General features: G+C 52.2%; 6 protein-coding genes across 6 annotated transcripts; 1 reads left to right on the plus strand and 5 right to left on the minus strand.

Annotated features, from left to right (window-relative positions):
• Positions 1–919: 919 nt before the first annotated feature.
• On the minus strand, positions 920–6,394 carry GLOTRDRAFT_48343 (alpha/beta-hydrolase; the record flags this gene model as incomplete). Its single annotated transcript, XM_007871405.1, has 9 exons — positions 920–1,211; positions 1,275–1,420; positions 1,472–1,652; positions 1,701–1,811; positions 1,863–1,990; positions 2,046–2,416; positions 2,470–2,499; positions 2,559–2,642; positions 6,127–6,394. 9 exons carry the CDS (start codon positions 6,392–6,394, stop codon positions 920–922), a joined length of 1,611 nt encoding a protein of 536 aa, XP_007869596.1.
• Positions 6,395–7,025: 631 nt separating this feature from the next.
• On the minus strand, positions 7,026–9,126 carry GLOTRDRAFT_48351 (alpha/beta-hydrolase; the record flags this gene model as incomplete). Its single annotated transcript, XM_007871406.1, has 9 exons — positions 7,026–7,317; positions 7,384–7,529; positions 7,583–7,763; positions 7,824–7,934; positions 7,985–8,112; positions 8,175–8,545; positions 8,595–8,624; positions 8,686–8,769; positions 8,826–9,126. 9 exons carry the CDS (start codon positions 9,124–9,126, stop codon positions 7,026–7,028), a joined length of 1,644 nt encoding a protein of 547 aa, XP_007869597.1.
• A 2,641-nt stretch (positions 9,127–11,767) lies between these two features.
• Positions 11,768–12,256, minus strand: GLOTRDRAFT_132721 (uncharacterized protein; the record flags this gene model as incomplete). The annotated part of the gene is made up of 2 exons (XM_007871594.1): positions 11,768–12,056; positions 12,120–12,256. The coding sequence occupies 2 exons, from the start codon at positions 12,254–12,256 to the stop codon at positions 11,768–11,770; spliced, it is 426 nt and encodes a 141-aa protein (XP_007869785.1).
• Positions 12,257–12,359: 103 nt separating this feature from the next.
• Positions 12,360–13,321, minus strand: GLOTRDRAFT_132722 (alpha/beta-hydrolase; the record flags this gene model as incomplete). The annotated part of the gene is made up of 5 exons (XM_007871595.1): positions 12,360–12,498; positions 12,560–12,670; positions 12,724–12,851; positions 12,910–13,132; positions 13,200–13,321. The coding sequence occupies 5 exons, from the start codon at positions 13,319–13,321 to the stop codon at positions 12,360–12,362; spliced, it is 723 nt and encodes a 240-aa protein (XP_007869786.1).
• A 1,569-nt stretch (positions 13,322–14,890) lies between these two features.
• On the plus strand, positions 14,891–17,887 carry GLOTRDRAFT_107978 (threonyl-tRNA synthetase; the record flags this gene model as incomplete). Its single annotated transcript, XM_007871596.1, has 16 exons — positions 14,891–15,025; positions 15,081–15,162; positions 15,211–15,332; positions 15,399–15,480; positions 15,531–15,660; positions 15,711–15,828; positions 15,884–16,030; positions 16,095–16,241; positions 16,291–16,389; positions 16,443–16,473; positions 16,524–16,822; positions 16,878–17,015; positions 17,071–17,369; positions 17,425–17,479; positions 17,537–17,666; positions 17,730–17,887. The coding sequence occupies 16 exons, from the start codon at positions 14,891–14,893 to the stop codon at positions 17,885–17,887; spliced, it is 2,172 nt and encodes a 723-aa protein (XP_007869787.1).
• A 738-nt stretch (positions 17,888–18,625) lies between these two features.
• Positions 18,626–19,496, minus strand: GLOTRDRAFT_5423 (uncharacterized protein; the record flags this gene model as incomplete). The annotated part of the gene is made up of 6 exons (XM_007871362.1): positions 18,626–18,724; positions 18,790–18,923; positions 19,023–19,142; positions 19,237–19,295; positions 19,348–19,397; positions 19,452–19,496. Coding segments are annotated over 6 exons (507 nt in total), but the record flags the coding sequence as incomplete, so codon positions are not given.
• Positions 19,497–20,159: the final 663 nt, after the last annotated feature.

Below are 20,159 nucleotides of genomic sequence, written 5' to 3' on the forward strand. Positions count from 1 at the left end.
TCGTATGCCTCCCTCTTATGACGGCTATACGGCATGAATGACAAAACCAACTGATGACGCCTCATCAAGCATCTGCAGTCAGGAGGAGTATCACTTCCCAGCAGCCCTACGCCCGTCAACTCTCCTCCCCCTCAGGTAGATAACCTCCTCTGTGCTGGTCTACGAGCACCCAACACCCCGCAAAATCACATCGCGCCACATTCTCGTTCAACCACTTAGGGACTGCACTCTGGTCGGCCAAGAGCGCGGGGAAAACCTGCTGGTAAGGCACATGACGAGAAGGCTGGTCTCCAGTTTCTGAGCAGTGATGATGTTCGACCTCGGTGGTCCGGTGTGCCATATGCTATCGAGGATTAACTGCAGAACATCGGGGACACCGGAACACTCAGGTCGATCGCGTCGTTCATTGTGCGGTTGGGATCACGCTCCGTCACCTCTACTGTCAGGTCCGCCGGGTAAAGCTACTCGGCGCGCAAATTCCAGACAGCCTTGCAGCCGTCACCAGCACGATCCCCTACAAAGACAGCTCGGGAGCCTTCCACACCGACTGCCAATCCGTCGGCCTCCCCCCCCCCCTCCGCCTCGCCCGCTCGTCCTATGCCCACTCACACATTCGATGAACGGAGAGGCCCATGGAGCCAGGATCCGTTACCTTCAAGCGGGTTCCGAAGGTCAAGTGGGCAAATTTATTCAAGACGACACATATGCCCTTCTGGGAGGACAGAGAGATACACGTCAATGGGAGTCATCAGGTCTTTCTTCACGTATGGGTGGTGATTGGTGATTGCGAATCGTTGGTTGGAGTGACAGGCTGCTGCAGGGGGGGAGTGATAATGTAGGTGTACGCTATGTACAGTAAGTACTGCAGGGCTACAGCAATGTTTAACTGCGCGCAAATGCCCAATTCCGTACACCATCTCTAGGCTTGCATGTGGTCCTCCCCGCTCGCTACAAACGTGCATCTTCGGCTCTCAGCCACCGGCTCCGCCTCCGCGTAGCTCCCACTCGCCGTCGTCGTATTCCGCGGATCTTGCTGCAGCACGATCCTCGACCGATTCGTGGAGGCGTATCGCGGCCAGTCGGGCGAGCGAGCGAGCTTGTAGGTGTTGGGATTGCCTGAGCGCACGAACGAGAGCCAGTACGCGAATAGCTCTGACGCGAAGGCCTGCTCGACGGGCGTCATTGGCGAGAACGTCGTAGTCCCGTTGTACCTGATGAGGAAAACAAGTCATGAGCGCCTCGAAACGTCAGCTGGAGAGGTCGGTAGTCTATACCCGGAGTTGGTTCCTTGGAACATCATCCAATTCTCCGCTGCGTGTTCGACTGCGGTGTCATTCGCAGGTTGGGTGGGATTCCTCTGGTTGTAGCGATACGTCCAGGTATTGTTGAGCACCGAGAACGCCGTACCCATAATAGTGCGCTTGGAGGAACGTGAGGGGGACGAGATACAGGGACGGACTAGCGCACTCACCGCACATCTGACTGACGCATCTCCCGCGACGTCCCTGCCTTGTTCAATCGCGGAAGAGTACTCTGACGCTGGGTATAACGAAACAAGGCCTGCGATATCGGACTCGGTAAGCTCGGGGAAGAATGTGTTGAGCGCCGCGGCGATGGTGGTGCCGATAGCCAAGGTCTCGTTGGAGGTAGCGCTGTCACGGTCATCAGTTAAATGTGAAAACGATCAGAGACGACCATACCCGACAAGCAGAGGCACGTTCTTGAACTCTCCTCGGAGGATAGACCTTGTAGGATAGTCCGTAATGATCTTGCCGTCGACTACAGGATGGAACGCATTATACGGCCCGGTGCTTCAGAAGGTTCAGGATTATGAATAGGAAATATTCAATCACAAGGCTCACAAGTTATAGTTGGTTGCATCCTGTGCCCGAGCTAGAGCACTGACGCTAGCCTTGCGGAGACACGCCATTTGCTCGGGAAGGCTCCCAGAACCACAGCCGGCATAGTTCGCATAAAACTCGAATGCAGGCTAGCAGCATTTCAAGGCTTGAGGCTATATCCAGCGCGCCAGATAAATCACTCACAAAATTCTGCTCAGGCAGAGCCACCGGAGCTCGGTAGACGCTCTGTGCAATCGCGCCTGAGAATAGCGTCTGGTTTCCTTCGTTTGCGACAAGATGGAGCTCTATCGACGATCCCCCAGCGCTTTGCCCATTGATGGTGACCTTGGTCGGGTCTCCACCGAAGGCATCAATGTATCGGTTTACCCATTTGAGGGCCTGGAGTTGGTCACGGAAACCAGCATTGTTATCGCTTAGGATTCCGTTCTGGAAATTTGGGTGCGAGAGGAAGCCAAAAGAGTCAAGCCGGTAGTAGACGGATACTATGACTACGTCAGGAAACTGGTTGATCCAATGGTCGAATGGCTGGTTGGCTGGATTGCCATAGACGTAGCCTAATACAGCGTAAGCAAGGCGAGAGACCTGGCCCGAGGGATATGGGAAGTACCTCCGCCATGAATATAGACCAGTACTGGCACTGAAACAAATACGCTGAGCACTTCAATAGTCTTGCAGAATGTATAAACATCAGCCTACGATTGCTTCCTTTTGTCGCGCCGTATGGTGTATAGATATTGACATTAAGACAATCTTCACTGCCTGCACCGCCCGCATCTCCGGCTAAGTGAGGGTCAATCGGTTCCTTACTTATGGTCGAAGGAGTCCATAACCTTACCCCCAGTAGTGCCTTGAATGCAGAAGTCAGGATAGCGAGTCGCGTCCACGAGTAGTCCATTGGCCTCCACCGCGATACGAGTGGTATTCAGCGGCACTGTTGCTCGGAACCTCAGGTCGCCCAATGGAGGCTCAGCATAGGGTATCCCAAGATATGCCACTGTGTTCGGGTAGGAAACATTGCCCCTGTAGCTCGCGTAGCCTGTATTGACCATGTTCCCAGCCGCAGACTGAGCTATAGCTTGAGCAGCACAGAGGGCAATTACAGTGAGGATGGGGAGATTTGAACTGCGCATGGTGTCCAGGATCGGGTGGATAGCATGACATCTCTGTTATAAGGGGCCGTGCCATGACTCGAGAGAAAATAGTTGAAAAGCGTGCATAGCTAAACGTCCGGCCTTACAGCATATCTTTGCATTTTCATGGCACAAAGTAGCACCGGCACGGTCGTCACATCTCCCTTTAGCAGGTCAGCCACAGGAACCCCTCCTAATGCCCATCAGTCACATTATTGCAAGCTAATCTCAGAGAAGCACTCTGAGAGACAGGCGAGGGGCACGATACACAGCGATCGAGTGTGCTCAAAGTGACAACTCAAGAGGCATACGTGACTCGAGTCGGTAACTTATAATTACACACCTGTGTGATTCCATCAGTTACTAGGGACCACGTCCGAAGTCAGGTTTTGGCTGCCAAGTTTGCGCAACGTCCATGACACCATGCGGAACTGAATTGAAGTGGCCGCAACAGACACAAGAGGCGAAATGACGGCTCCGGTCAACCAAGAATACCTAGTCACAGTGTAGCAGATGGTTTCGCGGGGTTTGCGCCGCGGTAAGTCCGTGAAGTACCTATACGATTGTGATGAGCACTGGCAGGCATCTCTCAAGCTGGGACTCACACTACCCTGAGAGGCTGAAGGGCTTCGCCCCACTGGCAGTATCCAGTCCGGGTCGATGGAGCTGTGAATCAGGGAGACCAATCAATTGTTGGAGGGAATCTCGCCGGGCGGACAGGGAATACAAAGGAGTGATGTTTGCCATCTACAAAAAGCATACAAACCGGCAGGACCTACTGGCTCGAGGAAATGACGACCTCCGTCACAGCTAGTATGAACGACGACTTGACGGTCTACCACACAATGTGAGCCCGAGCAAGCGCAAACTTGAACTGTTCGAGTGATGAGCATACATTGCTGACCTCCGACCACTGACCAGGAACGGGCCGTCCGATTTCTGTAACACAGGAAGCATGAAGCCGTGGAATGCGATAGACCAGCTCCACGAGCTCACTTATCCGACATGACTGATGAACAAAGAGTACAGTGAAGTCCAGGACCCGCTAGCCGTGCCCTTCTTAGGGCGGATTCCGAAGATTGTCGATCAAGTGCCAGTGGGGCAAATTCCCTTATGCGACTCATGCTCATCTGGGAGGACAGACAAAGACGTATGGGAGTCAAATGGGAGCTGTCCGGCCTCTTTGACGTCTGGGGCCTGCTGGATAATCGTTGCTCGGAGTCACAGGCGGCTGTAAGGAAAGAGCGATAATATGGGTGTAAGCATGCAAGTACCCCAGGGCTACAGCAATGGTTAGCCGTTTGAACAGCAGGTAAATACTCATTTTCCGTACACTGTCCCTAGGCTTGCATATGGTCCTCCTCGCTGGCTATAAACGCGCACCTGAGACTCTCAGCCACCGGCTCCGCCTCCACGTAGCTCCCACTAGCCGTCGTCGTATTCTGCGGATCTTGCTGCAACACGATTCGGGACCTATTCGTGAACGTGTATTGGGGCCAGTCGGGCGAGCGAGCTAGCTTGTACGTATTGGGATTGCCTGAGCGCACAAACGAAAGCCAGTAAGCGAATAGCTCTGATGCGAAGGCTTGCTCGACGGGTGTCATCGGCGAGAATGTCGTAGTCCCGTTGTACCTGACATGGATAAGAAGCCATTAGTGCATCGAGAGGTCAGCTGAGGAGGGGTCACGATGATGTATACCCAGTGTTAGTTCCTTGGAACATCATCCAGTTCTCAGACGCGTGTTCGACCGCGGTGTCATTGGCATTTTGAGTAGGGTTCCTCTGGTTGTAGCGATAGGTCCAAGTGTTGTTGAGCGCCGAGAAGGCGGTTCCCATGATGGTGCGCTTCGCAGAATGTGAGGGCTGATGGAGGAAAAGGTGACGAACTACCGAACTCACTGCACATCTGACTGACGGCTCTCCCGTGGCAACCCGTGTCTGTTCGTTGGTGGAAGAGAACTCTGACGATGGGTATAACGAGATAAGGCCTGCCAGGTCGAACTCGGTAAGCTGGGGGAAATAGGTCTGCAGTGCAGCAGCAATGGTAGATCCACTGGCTAACGTCTCGTTTGAGGTAGCCCTGTGAACGCACAATGTGAGAATCTTTCAGATTGTATAGAATTGCCTTACCCAACAATAAGGGGGACGTCTTTGAACTGTCCAAGGAGAATTGACCTTGTAGGGTAGTCCGTGATAATGGCGCCGTCAACTACTGGATGAAACGCATTATATGGCCCAGTGCTTGCGCCAAGATCAGAATGACAAGCAGGAAACGTGGTATCCCAGGGCTCACAAGTTATAATTGGTCGCATCTTGCGCACGAGCTAGCGCGCTGACGCTAGCATTTCGCAGACACGCCATTTGTTCGGGAAGGCTCCCCGAACCACAACCGGCGTAGTTCGCATAGAATTCGAACTCGGGCTGAGAGTATCTGCAAGCTTGAGACCAGGGATACATCAAGCGCACCAGATATATTACTCACGATATTCTGCTCTGGCAGAGCCACTGGAGCTCGAAAGACACTTTGGGCAATCGCGCCTGAGAATAGCGTCTGGTTTCCTTCGTTTGCGACAAGATGGAGCTCTATTGACGATCCCCCAGCGCTTTGTCCATTGATGGTGACCTTGGTCGGGTCTCCACCGAAGGCATCGATGTACTGATTGACCCATCTGAGGGCTTGGATCTGGTCACGGAGACCAGCATTGTTATCGCCCAGAGTTCCGTTCTGGAAGTCTGAGTGCGAGAGGAAGCCGAAAGAGTCGAGCCGGTAGTAGACGGATACTATAACTACATCGGGAAACTGGTTGATCCATTGGTCAAAAGGCCAGTTGGCTGGGTTGCCATAGACGTAACCTAGTACAGTGTAAACCAGACGAGAGGGCCCATCTAAGGAATAAGGAAGTACCTCCTCCGTGAATATAGACCAGTACTGGCACTGAAACAATTACGCTGAGCACTTCAATAGTCTTGCAGAATGTATAAACATCAGCCTACGATTGCTTCCTTTTGTCGCGCCATATGGTGTATAGATATTGACATTAAGACAATCTTCACTGCCTGCACCGCCCGCGTCACCGGCTGAGTGAGGGGTTATTCAGGTCCTTACTTATCGCCGAACGAGTTCACGACCTTACCCCCGGTGGTGCCTTGAATGCAGAAGTCAGGATAGTGAGTCGCGTCCACAATTTGCCCATTGGCCTCTTCTGCGATACGGGTGGTATTCAATGGAACTGTCGCGCGGAATCTCAGATCGCCCAATGGAGGCTCCGCATAGGGTATCCCAAGATATGCCACTGTATTCGGATAGGACACATTTCCCCTATAACTTGCGTAGCCCGTGTTGACAATGTTGCCTGCCGCAGACTGAGCTAGAGCCGGAGCAGCCCAGAGGGCGAGTCCCATGAGGAGGGGAAGAGGTGCACCGCGCATCGTGTCCCGGACAGCTCAGGACCGAGTAGATAGCATGCCGGGCCTGTTATAAGCGCGATGAGCCCGGAATATATAGACCAGAAGTGCGCATAGCTAAGGGCAGCCGGGGAAAATGTCCGGATTTACTGCACTTCTGAGCATCTTCGTAGCACGAAGTAGCACCGGGACGGTCATCAGACCCTCTAGCAGGTCAGCCGCCGGAACCCTTCATGCCGGTATAAATTCCCATCAGTCGCATATTTGCGGGCTTATCTCGGGGAGGCAGGTAGGGCGCAGCTATGACTTAGCCTATAAGTCTCGAAAACCGAGCCAATGCGCTAAAGTGAGACTTAGAGACACCCGTTTTTGATGATTGACCATGCCTATTGACATGTCCGTACGCTTGTATCATTCGGGAATCAAGTCTGAACGATGTAGAACTGAATTGCAGTGAACGCAACATAGGCTACATCGCGCAAGCGGCGAAGCGACGATGCTGCAATCTTAATCAAACTTGAATGTACAAGACAGGTTCAAATGGTTGGTCGGGGCATAGGGTAGATACTGCTCAGACCCAGGAAGATCCGCCTATCGCGCTGAATACCGCATTTCATATAACCGCGAGCTAGGCTTGCATGTGGTCTTCCTTGCCAGCCACGAAAGCACATCGGAGACTTTCCGCGACCGACTCGACTTCCGTATAACTTCCGCTAGCTGTTGTCCTGTTATGCAGGTCTTGCTGCAAGACAATTCGGGACCTATTCGTCAAAGAATACTGTGGCCAGTCGGGCGAGCGTCCTAGCTTGTACGTGTTGGGGTTGCCAGAGCGTACGAAAGAGAGCCAATAAGCGAATAGCTCCGACGCGAAGGCTTGCTCAACAGCTGTCATGGGTGAGAATGTTGAAGTCCCGTTAAACCTAAGACGGATAGGGAGCCGTGAGCAATCCGCACATCCACCAATGAGTAGCAACCATAGAACATACCCAAGGTTCGTGCCTTGGAACATCATCCAATTCTCAGCGGAGTGCTCGACGGCGGTGTCATTAGCAGCCTGAGTAGGATTCCTCTGATTGTAGCGGTATGTCCACGTATTGTTGCGTACTGAGAGGGCTGCACCCATTATGGAGCGCTTCGACGGTCATGAGCGATCTTACGATACGGCACATGAACTGCCAAACTTACAGCACATCTGACTGATGGTTCCCCGGTGGCAATCCTGGTTTGTTCGTCGGTAGACGAATATCCGGAGGCCGAATATAACGAAACGAGTCCTTCAAGATCAAACTCGGTAAGCCCCGGGAAGTATGCCTTCAGTGCCGCTGGAATGGTAGGGCCATCGGCTAATGTCTCGTTGGAGGTAGCCCTGTCATGTTCAATACTTGAGAAGAGAGTAAAACGCCGCAGCGGTCAGAGACACTCCTACCCGACAATAAGGGGAACGTTTTTGAACTCTCCACGAAGAATTGATCTGGTAGGGTAGTCCGTAATGATCGCACCATCGACTATGGGTTGGAACAAATGATACCGCAAGGTGCTGGAGAAAGAGTGAGCAACATATCCAGTACAATACAACACAAGACTCACTCATTGTAGTGAGCCGCGTCCTGAGCCCTAGCCAAGGTGCCGATGCTGGTATTGCGAAGGCACGCCATTTGCTCGGCTAGACCCCCCGAGCCGCAGCCAGCGTAGTTGGCATAAAAGTCAAACTCCGGCTAACCGCGGTCAAAGACGTCAGACTAACAGAGTAATCAAATGGGTCAGACCAGTTGCTTACCACGGTCTCCTCAGGCAGTGCAACCGGAGTCCGGTACACGCTCTGCGCAATCGCGCCTGAGAATAGCGTCTGGTTTCCTTCGTTCGCGACCAGGTGGAGCTCTACTGATGACCCGCCAGCGCTCTGCCCGTCGATGGTAACCTTCCCTGGATCACCACCGAAGGCGTCAATGTACTGGTTAATCCATCTGAGTGCCTGTATTTGGTCACGGAAGCCAGCGTTATTATCTCCCAGAGTTCCGTTACGGAAATCGGGGTGCGAGAGGAAGCCAAACGAGTCAAGGCGATAGTAGACGGCTACGATGACTACGTAGGGATATTGGTTTATCCATTGGTCGAAGGGTGTGGTGGACGGGCTGCCATAGAAATAGCCTAGCACATTGTGAGCGAGTGGTTTGATCACAGGAAAGGTAAGAAGTACCTCCGCCATGAACATAGACCAGCACCGGCACTGTAGGGGAGCCAGAGTTAATGTTAGTCCGCTCTTGTGGAAGGGAAGCGCTTGAACATACAGTTGCTTCCTCTGGTAGCACCGTACGGTGCATATATATTGAGATTGAGACAGTCCTCGCTTCCAGCACCGCCAGCGTCTCCGGCTGTGCAAACATGTCGGTCAGCCCGTAGTGTTCATTGATCGAGTGCATGGCATTACCTCCCGTTGAGCCTTGAATACAGAATTCAGGGTATCGGGTCGCGTCTACGACCTGTCCGTTGGCCTCCCACGCAACTCGTGTGGTGTTCAGCGGAACAGGGGCACGGAACCTCAGTTCGTCCAAGGGGGGCTCGGCATACGGTACTCCAAGGTACGCAACCGTGTTCGAGTAGGATACGTTCCCCCTGTAACTTGCGTAACCGGTGTTGACGATGTCGCCGGCCGTGGACTGAGCCGCGATCCCACAGGCGAACACGATAACACCCGTCAAGAGGCGAATGCCTTCCAGAGAACCGCGCATCTTGTCCAGGAGGGCTTAAACTGGGATGGATGGCATCGCGGTCCTGTTATAAGGGAATCGCATGAGTCAATGTTGGAGGGGGTGCGCTCAGAGCGGGGCCGCACAGAGGATTAGTAAGTCGATATGTCTGCTATCGTTGCCTAGTGCGGCAGATATCAAGGTCAGTTGGCGAGGCGTTTCATGTCGTTGCAATGACCGAGTGTGAGTGCTTCGATATGCTGACTCTGCCGGCGCGTGCGTCATGCAATATTCCAGCATCGCAGATAATGACAAGATGGGCTCACCATCCCGGACTCGGCTGCCATCGGCATACGTGCACATCTATATATTATCGTTAGTCACGGCCTAAGTGGAATGTCCAATGTCCAATGCCCAAAGAGCCCTACCACGTAAATGCGAGTCAAACCCCCAGGTAGCGGATGTGTATGAAATATATGCGTTTCATGACACATGCTCGGAGTTGAGGCGGTTGGACGCGGGCTACGGCGGGCAGGGTCCTTCACCACCACAAGGATCTACGCGGTTCAGCGAACATACGGATATACCCACGCGCGAGTCCTCGATTGTTTCTTACCTGACCCCTCGGTTCCGACGTCGTTGAGGTACATAGCATAAGGTCCGAGCCAACCTCGGACAATAATAAGATCGATGTCGGAAATTCGACAGATCCATCTACCTGAGTAGTAACCAACGTATGTAAGGCACAGTGGTTATCATGGTTTCTGTGAGGTTCCGATGCCAGGCATGTTATATATTTGAACGAATGCTAGGAGATGCTAGGACGACTTCAAGTTGGACTGTCAATGAACCCGCAACTCACAGCCAGAGATTGAGTTACTGCGGCTATGTATGGAGCTGGAGACCGGCCCACAAACAGACATGTCGATAATGGCAGCTCATTCGAATTCGGTCGCTGCTCGTTGAACACGAACTCTGGATGCCGGAGACTAGAGAGAGACTAGAGAAATTTAAAGCGATATCGTCGCGACAAGGACGAAGTGGCTAAATTTGGAACTTCAGAGTTCGAGGCATAGTATGTAATACTAATAGGGGTGCTCAAAAATTGATCGTTCGCGTTCGATCGTTGTGCAGCAATCCCAGAATGGCCGGTACAATTCGTCAAAGACGAACGAACGACCGAAATTATTCAATGCACGCTGATCGTTCGCGTTCGCGCGTAGTATTGGACCGGAGTTTAAATAAACCATTAGCTCGAAATACGGTACGGATTTCCACGGTCAGCGGAGTTCCAACTGCGACAGCAATCGTAGCAAAGTCGTACTATCATTGGGGGGGAGTTTGACACGGGTATTGGGTTTGACAAAACGACAAATCGCTCGTAGCTCTTTCCACATCCCATATTCAGCTTCACCAATTGGCATACGTATGAGCATGCATCTACTTTTCATGTCTCTAAGCTCAGAATAATTTATTTCTCCTCGCTTCGTCCGTGAACACACAAAACACGCTGATATACCTGTACTGGGGAATGCATTCGGAGAGATCTCCTGAACGGTGTGTCCCAAAACCTTAGAACAACATAAAGAATACATCCTTACAGTTCTTAACTGCCTGTTCGTCAAGCCCGATATGCACGAGGTGGAGGAATTCCCTTGCTAGACGTCAGGTAGGTGTTTGTCAAACACTCTATCGAGACAGGGCGTGACTGTGGAATCCAAGCGGAGCTTGAATGCGCATTCGCGTGTGCATGCGCCGACGACCCCAGTGGGTCTTGCACTCAATGCTTCCTTGGATAGCACTTACTATACAATCTGTAATTATGTTCTCACAAATAAAATGAGCTGCTGCAGACGATTTTTCCATCCCCTGCTGTAGTATGTGCACAACCGAAGGGCCAGGCGTATTCAGCCCAGGTGCTCCCGATAGGGAATGCCGTCTGGAGATTGCCGCAGCCGGTGTGACACTTCCGTTACTGATTGTCAAACTCTCCCCCCAGTGTAAGCGAAATCGTGCCGAAACCAGTATTTTGCTGCCGGAATAGTCTGTACACAGGATATCTGTAAGGACGTTTTGATATTATGATAGAACGCGCAATTTTGCATCGACTCGTCAAAACAGCGCCCGAATACGTTTGAATTTGAAGGAGATACGAGCTTAACAATGAAATATTGTCAAACTCCCCCCCAATGATAGTAGTTCGTTGAGTTCGTCCTCTGTGAGCGACGGATCTGGCGGTCAGTCCACTTTAGGATTGCTGCACAACGATCGAACGCGAACGATCAATTTTTGAGCACCCCTAATAGCACCAGTTTCCCCTGTTCCCGAAGGCCGATGCGACACGATCGTAGCAAAGATGTGCGTAGAACGTTAGAAATGCCGTCCAGGAGGTAGGACGTCAATATAATAAAGCAATTGCAAGACATCAACACGCGTCGCGACATGGTGCATGGTTCCACACGAGCGAGAAATTGGCGGTGTTGTGGATCACCGCAGGACAGACAACGTAGGGTCAAAAAGATTCATAGGCAGGACTGCCAGATTGCTTTGATGGGAACGTTGACCTGATCGCAAGCAAGCGCCCGATAGCCACAAATCTTCCCGTATGGGTCATATCGCCAAGTACGCTGAACTAAGTAGTACCTATGCAACCTCTAGACAGCCGCCTTCGCATCACCTCATTTCACGCTTGCATATGATCCAGCTTGCCCACAAACTCGCACCTTGTCCGCTCAACATCTGGTTCAATCTCCACGAAGCTCCCGCTCTCGGTGCTCGAGTTTGGCGGACCCTCCTGCAGCACAATCCGGTTGCGCGCTGCAGTACTATACTGCGACCATTCGGGCGAGCGGTCAAGTTTGTACGTGTTAGGGTCGCCCGAGTGTATGAAAGAGAGCCAGTACGCGATCAGCTCTGCGGCAAAAGCTTGCTCGACAGGCGTCAGCCGCGTGAACGTTGTCGTTCCGTTAAACCTATCAGCGATGGAAAGAATATGAGAGAAAGCCAAGAACCCAGAGAAAGACAAGTAAACCTACCCAGTGCTCGTCCCCTCGAACATCATGTAATTCTCTGATGCATGCTCTACCGCAGTGTCGCCCGGCGGATTAGCAAGGCTTACCTGGTTGTAACGGTATGCCCAAGCTTTGTCGATCGCTGAGACGGCTTCACCCATTATCGTGCGCTCGAAAGAACATATGAACTGCTGCACGGGAATCTTTAGCTTCTTGGCTCACCGGGCACCGCACAGATGGGTCTCCTAAGGCCGTGCGCGTCTGTTAGTCTGTAGACACGAAGTCCGATGCAGGGTATAGTGCGACGAGGTCATCAATCTCTGCGTCGGTGAGCTCGGGGAAGTAAGACTTCAAGGCCTCGGGTATGGAGGCGCCGTTTGCCAACGTCTCGTTGGAGACAGCACTGCCGATACCGATACTTCAAATGAGTGCCTTTGACACAGCAGCAGGAACGCAACCTTTACCCAACAATCACGGGGACCTTCTTGAATTGCCCACTGCGGAACAACCGCCTGGGATAGTCGGTGAAGACGGTTCCGTCTAGTACAGGGCGGGATCCCCTGTAGGACCCGGTGCTGAAGTCAAGATCAGTGATTCGATGATACTCCAAGACCCACGAACCACTGACTAGTTGTACATAACGGCGTCTTGGGCACGTGCCAATGTACTGACGCTCGCATTCCGCAGGCAGGCCATCTGCTCCGCCAGGCTACCACTGCCACATCTGGAGAAGTTGGCGTAGAAGTCGAAGTTACCCTTTGTGTTAACAATTATACTCGCGGAAGAAAAACGATTTAGGGCACAGGATAGGTACGACAGTCTGCTCAGGCGGCACCAATGGGAATCGGTAAACACTCTGGGCAATGGCACCAGAGAACAGCGGCTTACCCCCTTCATTTGCAATTAGATGCAGCTCCACCGCAGATCCCCCAGCGCTCTCCCCATTGATAGTCACCTTCGTGGGATCCCCACGAAATGTATCAATATACTGGCTTATCCATTTCAAAGCCTGGATCTGGTCCAGAAAGCCAACATTGCTGCGAAATCCGGGTGTGCGAAGAAGCCGAGAGCGTCGAGCCGGTAACACGCGGAGACTACGACTACGTTGGGCTCTGGTGGATCCAATGGTCAAACGGCCAGTTAGCGGGGTTGCCGAAGAACCAGCCTGGATGGGAGTGGTACATGAAAGCAGTAACCTCGAAAATCATAGAAATTACCTCCGCCATGAAAATAGACCAGAACGGGCACTATGATTTTCAACGCAGTCAACATCGAGGGCGTCTAATCGTGTTCAGATATCACGACGCACAGTTACTTCCTTTTGTAGTACCGTAAGGTGCGTATACGTTCAGGGTGAGACAGTCTTCCATCCCTGCACCATCTGGCTCCCCGGCTATGTATACATGTTGTCAATCCACTGGAATCCCCCAAAGAATTCACAGCACTAACGTCCACTGGACCCCTGGACGCAAAAATTGGGTTACTTAGTCGCGTTCACGACTTGTCCGCCCGCCGCGTCCGCTACCCGGGTGGTATACAAGGGCAGCGGTGCACGCCACCGTAGGTTTCCCGACGGAGGCTCGGCATATGGGATCCCGAGGTATGCGGCTGTGTCTGGGTAGGAGACGTTACCCGTATAGCTCGCGTAGCCCGAGTTGACGATATTTCCCGCTGGTGATTGTGATTGAGCCAGAACCTGAGAAGCATAAAGCGCGAGAGCGAGTAAGAAGCGGGAGCTTGCACCGCGCATCTTGTCCGAGTGCCCTGGACAGGCTCGGGGTTCAAACCCAGAAGGATATTACCCTCATATGACCTATGGCTAAGCAAATTCAGAGGAGAAGCATCTATGATCCCGCCTTGCACAAGGCTCATTGTTCCAGTTCTCGTGATTTGCATATTCATGTTCCTTATTCCCTACCGCGCAGGATGCGAGGAAGGCGACATGAACTCCCGCAGAGTCGCACTTCGCGCCTGTCATCAGACCAGCGGGGAGAACCGTTGATACCGCGAACGTCCCCCGCATCAGTCATAGGTTTTCGTCAAGGAAATCTCGCCCAAGGCTTGCATACAAGGATACGTCAGGTTTCCAGCGATTGAGGTTGTGGAGACGGAAAACAGACTTGCGCAGAGCAACCGTCGCAAGTCGAGTCGCGTCGACGTTCTGGAGAATATCACATGCGAGGATATCAGTTACACATCCTGCAATTCATGGTGTAGACGACAACGGTGAATAAGCATCCAAGAAAATGCACGCGAGTGAAGAACTATCCGCTACGAGAGCCGAGAGCTCTCATTGGAAGTCGTGGTTCGCGAGAGCTGTAGACTAGCCAGTGCCATACTCTAAGTCATCCCCGTGCACCCTTGATGAGACCAAAAGAGTCCGTAAGCCTGGCAGTCTTGAAAGAATCTGCTATTTGAAACCAAGGCCAATTGTATTGAAGCAAAAGATACGAGTCCTGAACACGCTGGATCCTTCGACGAATTTCTGACATTGACGAGCACCGAGCTCATCGCAACCTGCATCACAGATATCCTCTTCCGCAGAGATTAGACATAATCCCCTTGAATGTCGTGCACCGGATGCAGGATTTGTGGAATATAGCGATGATAATAAAGCGAGCACGAGAAGACGATGTAGATGTAGCAGATCAAGCTAGATAGACGGCACTCCCCGAGTGCCTTCACGCATCTGACTCGGATTGTGTATGCAGACTCGACTCAGGCTTTCCTTTCCCCTCAGACGCGGTATATACTTTCCTCGAGCACGATTACGAACACCTTTAGCGAGAAGAGGCATGGCCGACGTGCACCCAGTAGAGTCTTCTGCGAAGCTGCAGGTTCCCGCATTGGAGGCCCAGCACGCGAAGGAGCCAAAGAAACCGAAGGACAAGAAGAAACCTGACGCATCTGCGTCTGCTCATCCTTTGGAGGTTCGTGACCTGCGGAAACAGTGCGAGATAGGTGCGCTGAACGGACGCGTACTAGCTCAACCCCCCACCCGCGTTCTTCGATCACCGTATCAAAATCTTCGAGCAGCTAAAGACGGAGTACGACGAATGGGTGAAATGTGAGTCCCCTCTCATCTAAATATCCTTATTATCCAACCGCTATGCAGCACAACCACGGCAGACGATACACATCACGCTCCCGGATGGATCTGAGCGCCAGGGGACAAGCTGGGAAACGTCTCCGATGGACGTTGCGAAGGAGCTCTCCAAGAGTCTGTCGGAACGCGTCGTTATTGCCAAGGGACGTACCTTTCTCCACTCACTCTCCAACCCAAACCAATGGATCCGCCTCTAGGTGGATGGCGAGTTGTGGGATCTAGAAAGGCCGCTGGAGCGTTCATGCAACTTAGAATTGCTAGATTTCGAACATCCAGAAGGTGCACATTCATTCATCATAGTGATCAGTCCAATTCTCACTTCCCCGCAGGGAAGAAGGTCTTCTGGCACTCGTCCGCGCACGTCCTGGGTGAAGCTGCAGAACGGCACTATGGCTGCCACCTGTGCCTGGGCCCCCCGACAGATGATGGATTCTTCTACGAAATGGGCATTGAGGACCGGTATGATCTTCTTAATGTGATGCTGGCAGGCTACCGTAACGTCCACGTAGTCCAGTCGTCCAAGCTGACTATCCCTGGCTCGAGAAAGTGGCGGAGTCGGCTATAAAAGAACGACAGAAATTCGAACGGCTCGTGGTACCCAAGGAGAAACTGCTCGAAATGTTCAATGTGAGTACTATTACTCGTACGCGACTTTGCGTTGTGCTAATCGCTAGGCTTTAAGTACAATAAATATAAGCAGTATCTAATACAGACGAAAATCCCTGACGGCAGCTCCACGACAGTCTACCGTTGTGGTCCGATGGTGGATCTCTGTGTCGGGCCGCACATCCCACATACAGGAAGGATCAAGGCGTTCATGATTACCAAGGTTCGCTGATGCCATCTTGTAAGCGGGAGTAGACTTAGTGACCATCCTCCCTCACCGCCTGCAGAACTCTTCGTCGTACTTCCTCGGAGACTCGAACAACGACTCGCTACAACGGGTCTACGGGATATCTTTCCCGGACAAGAAGCAACTGTCGGAGTACAAGGCATTCCTTGCGGAAGCCGCCAAGCGCGATCATCGTAAGATAGGCAAGGTATACGAGCTTACTATGACTTGCACTTCTGTTACTGACGCTATCATAGGAGCAAGAACTATTCTTCTTTAATGACCTTAGTCCTGGAAGTTGTTTCTGGCTACCGCACGGTACTCGGATATACAACACGCTCATGGAGCTCATGAGGGTGAGTACACAAGACAGCATTTTCCGTGAGCCTCAACTAACGTCCCTATACAGTCAGAGTACTATAAGCGGGACTACCAAGAAGGTAACAATCGGGCCCTCCATCGCACTCACCCTCTCGCTCACGCTCATAAGTGATCTCACCAAACATGTACCACTCGAAGCTCTGGGAGACCTCCGGGCACTGGCAGAACTACAAGGACGACATGTTCACCCTCGACATCGAGAAGGAGAAGTGGGCGCTCAAGCCGATGAACTGCCCGGGTCACTGCCTGATCTTCGACTCGCGCGACCGCAGCTACAAGGAGCTCCCCATCCGCATGGCGGAGTTCGGGATCATCCACCGGAACGAGGCGAGCGGCGCGCTGACGGGGCTCACGCGAGTGCGGCGGTTCGTCCAAGACGACACGCATATATTCTGCATGCCGTCGCAGGTGAGGATCTCACGCTGCCGGATCGATGCGAGTGCGCCTAAGTGGGTTTTGGCAGATCGAAGACGAGATTGGGGCGCTGTTCGATTTCATGAAGCATGTCTATGGGCTGTTTGGCTTCGAGTTCAAGCTAGAGCTGTCCACGCGCCCAGATAACTACCTGGGCACGATTGAGACGTGGAATTTCGCGGAAGAGGTAGGTTGCATGCTCAGTACCCCTCTACCAGCGCAGGATCTGAGCGTTTGTTCAGCAATTGAAGAAGGCGCTCGACACCTTCTACCCTGGTCAATGGGAGCTGAACCCTGGAGACGGCGCATTCTATGGACCGAAGATCGACATCACGATCAGCGACGCCCTCAAGCGCTCCTTCCAATGCGCTACCATACAGCTGGACTTCCAGCTACCTGAGCGCTTCAATCTGAAGTACCGTAGCGGTGATGAAGCGCCCAACCCTGACAAGCCGACGAGGCCGGTCATGATCCATCGTGCTATCCTGGGCAGTCTCGAGCGGTTCATAGCTATCATCACGGAGCACTTCGCCGGGAAATGGTACTTCCAAATGTTCTCTAGCATTGGGCCTGATCTGACACGAGGGGATTTACAGGCCGTTCTGGCTCTCACCACGTCAAGTCCTGGTAATCCCTGTCTCTGTGCCATACGTACGTCCATTTGCTGTATCGATCGTCATTGTATTGAAGCCACCTTGCCTCCTGCAGAAAGAGTATGCATCCCAAGTGGCGCGGCATCTGAGTAGTCTTGGGATCTTTGCGGACGTTGATAATGGGGAGAACACCTTACCCAAGAAAATCCGTAACGGAGAAATCGCCCAATACAATTTCATCCTGGGTAAGCTTGGTGCTACTATATGTACAAAGGTGAGTGAATACTGAATACATCATTGTGATGTAGTTGTCGGCCAAGACGAATTGGACAACCACTCTGTGAATGTCCGGAACCGAGATGACGTGGGTACGAAGGCGAGGAGCGAAACGATCCCGCTAGACGAGATCGCGCAGAAACTAGTTGCATTGAAAGTGTCCAAGAGTCTCCAGAATAAACTAGTGTAAAGTACCGAAGTGCATGTTTTTTAGAAATGCTGTGATGGACGGTATCTTTGACTACTTAGACCACCGCTCATGTTCCAAAACTTCATTGCTGCTGCATCAGATGTGGAGCGAATTGCGACCGCTGTGCACACGAAGTTAGAGAAGCTCAGGTGGACAATGCGAAGTAAAAGACAAACGATTTGGTTCACGGTCGCCCGAGTCGGGGGATCTAGCGCATCGATCTGCTGCTGGGACATTTTCAAGACATGCTGAAGCATGGCCTGTACGAGAATATGAGATGAAGTATGATAGCCACGGCAGTGCGCAATCTTTACCTGCGACGCCGGATCGATCTGCAAGCCTTGCTGCGGCTGGGTCGGCGTAGGCGGCTGTGGTGGCGGGGCCTGGTAGTAAGGTAGTTGTGACTGCGGTACATGCGCAGGAGGTACGTGTGGAGGGGGGGCTTGTGTCTGGTATGGTGGCATAGGGGGCATTTGATGTTGACTGTGGACCGGCGGGGGCATGGACATAGACGGTGGGGGCAGCATGGGCTGCCCTTGATGCATACCGGGCGGTTGCTGGTTGTACATGTTCGGCGGGAACGGAGGTTGGGGAGGCACGGACGGCGTCGGGGGAGTAACGTGTGGAGGTGGTCTCGATGCCGCTGCGGCAGCAGCCGCTTGCATGCGCTGGTGGAAACGTTAGAGCCATGTATCGCAGAATAAAAACGGACCTTACCGTGATAATTGCTTCGTCAAGAATCTTGTGCATGATCATGGCTTGGAAGAGGGCATACCCGAGCTGTGGATGCGCCATCAGTAGTTTTCGTGCTTGCTCCGGATGCGTGATAACAAACGCCTAAAGGTAAAAGCAAGAGACTTAGCACATAAATTCAAGTGCTTTTGCCTGTACTCAGGCCGAACCTTCATTTGCGCCAGCACTTCAATCACTTGGCTGGGAGGCATCTCAGCGAGAACTTGTGAGATCACATCTGGAGGTGTCTTTCCTGGTGGCACCGGTACACCTGGAGGAATTGCCGCCAGAAAAGCGTTGGGATCTTGATTTCTTGAGGCGCCGGAGCCTCCACCGCCTCTGTGCACGTCACGTTCACGTTCGCGCCATTGGGCTCTTGACTCGCCGCTGTCGACGATCTCACCGCGGACTGTCGTCTTTCCCTCTAGGAAGGGGTCCGAATCAGCAAGGTCTATCCGCAGCGGACGCCCTCCAACGTCAATATTGTTGAGGTTTCGGACGGCGGACATAGCCGTCTCGTGATCTAAGTGTTGAGCCATGTCACAATGGGGTTATCATCAGGATTGGGTATATTGAATGTTGTTTATAGAATTACATTGCTGTCAAGTCAGACGTACCCGTGAATTCACAAAATCCGTATCCGCGCGGCTTCCCCGTCTCCCTATCGAACACGAGTCTTACGACGAGCTGTTGAGTTGGGAAACAAGACATAGACATAGATCAAATACCTGAAGCCAATAACCTGCCCAACTGACTTGAAAACATCGATTAATTGCTCCTTTGTGGGTATAAGTATGCGGTTATCTTCCGGCACGAGGACGCCTTAACATACTTCACCCATATTATATGGGACATTGCCAACTAAGTAGGCCGTTAGCAAGCAATACCAAAGCAGACCTTCGACGACTCACCAAAGACTACTTTGCTCATTGTGCAGACCGGCTGTCAGGAAACCTGAATCTCAGCACTGCGATTCTGCGAAACACGGATGGCGGCCATTCGAATTCGCGGTTATTACCGTGCATCACGTGATTGTCCCACCTACCGCACATCGTGACATCCCGAAAGGGGTACACACATCGGACAACTCAATATATGATGCTGACCTGAACCCGGTCGTGAATGTCAAACCGTAAGAAGTAATATACAGCCAAAGCAATATGTAATACTCATTTTGAGATTGTTTAGTCCAGCAATAGACAGTAAGGAATATCAAATATGACATTAGCTGCCGTTAAGGGGAATATATCTGCCCGTAGGCAACCTTTCTCTCCATGTTATATGTGATGACATATAACATATATGGGGACGGTTACCACCCGAGAGTTATAACTTAAGTATATAACGAGAGTGTACGCAACACAGTATTCCAAATATGGCTCAGCATATGGGTACTTGTGATATAATTTACCAGATTCACGCATCAGAATCCACTTCAGCCTGTGAACAATATGTCATATATGGCTTTCAATCGATATTGAGTGGGCCGCCGGCGGCAACAGGCGGCGCCACTCAGCGGCAACAGGCGGCGCCCCTTTGC

The sequence above is a fragment of the Gloeophyllum trabeum genome (genome assembly GCF_000344685.1).
Source record: "Gloeophyllum trabeum ATCC 11539 unplaced genomic scaffold GLOTRscaffold_00014, whole genome shotgun sequence".
Classification (NCBI taxonomy): Eukaryota; Fungi; Basidiomycota; class Agaricomycetes; order Gloeophyllales; family Gloeophyllaceae; genus Gloeophyllum; species Gloeophyllum trabeum.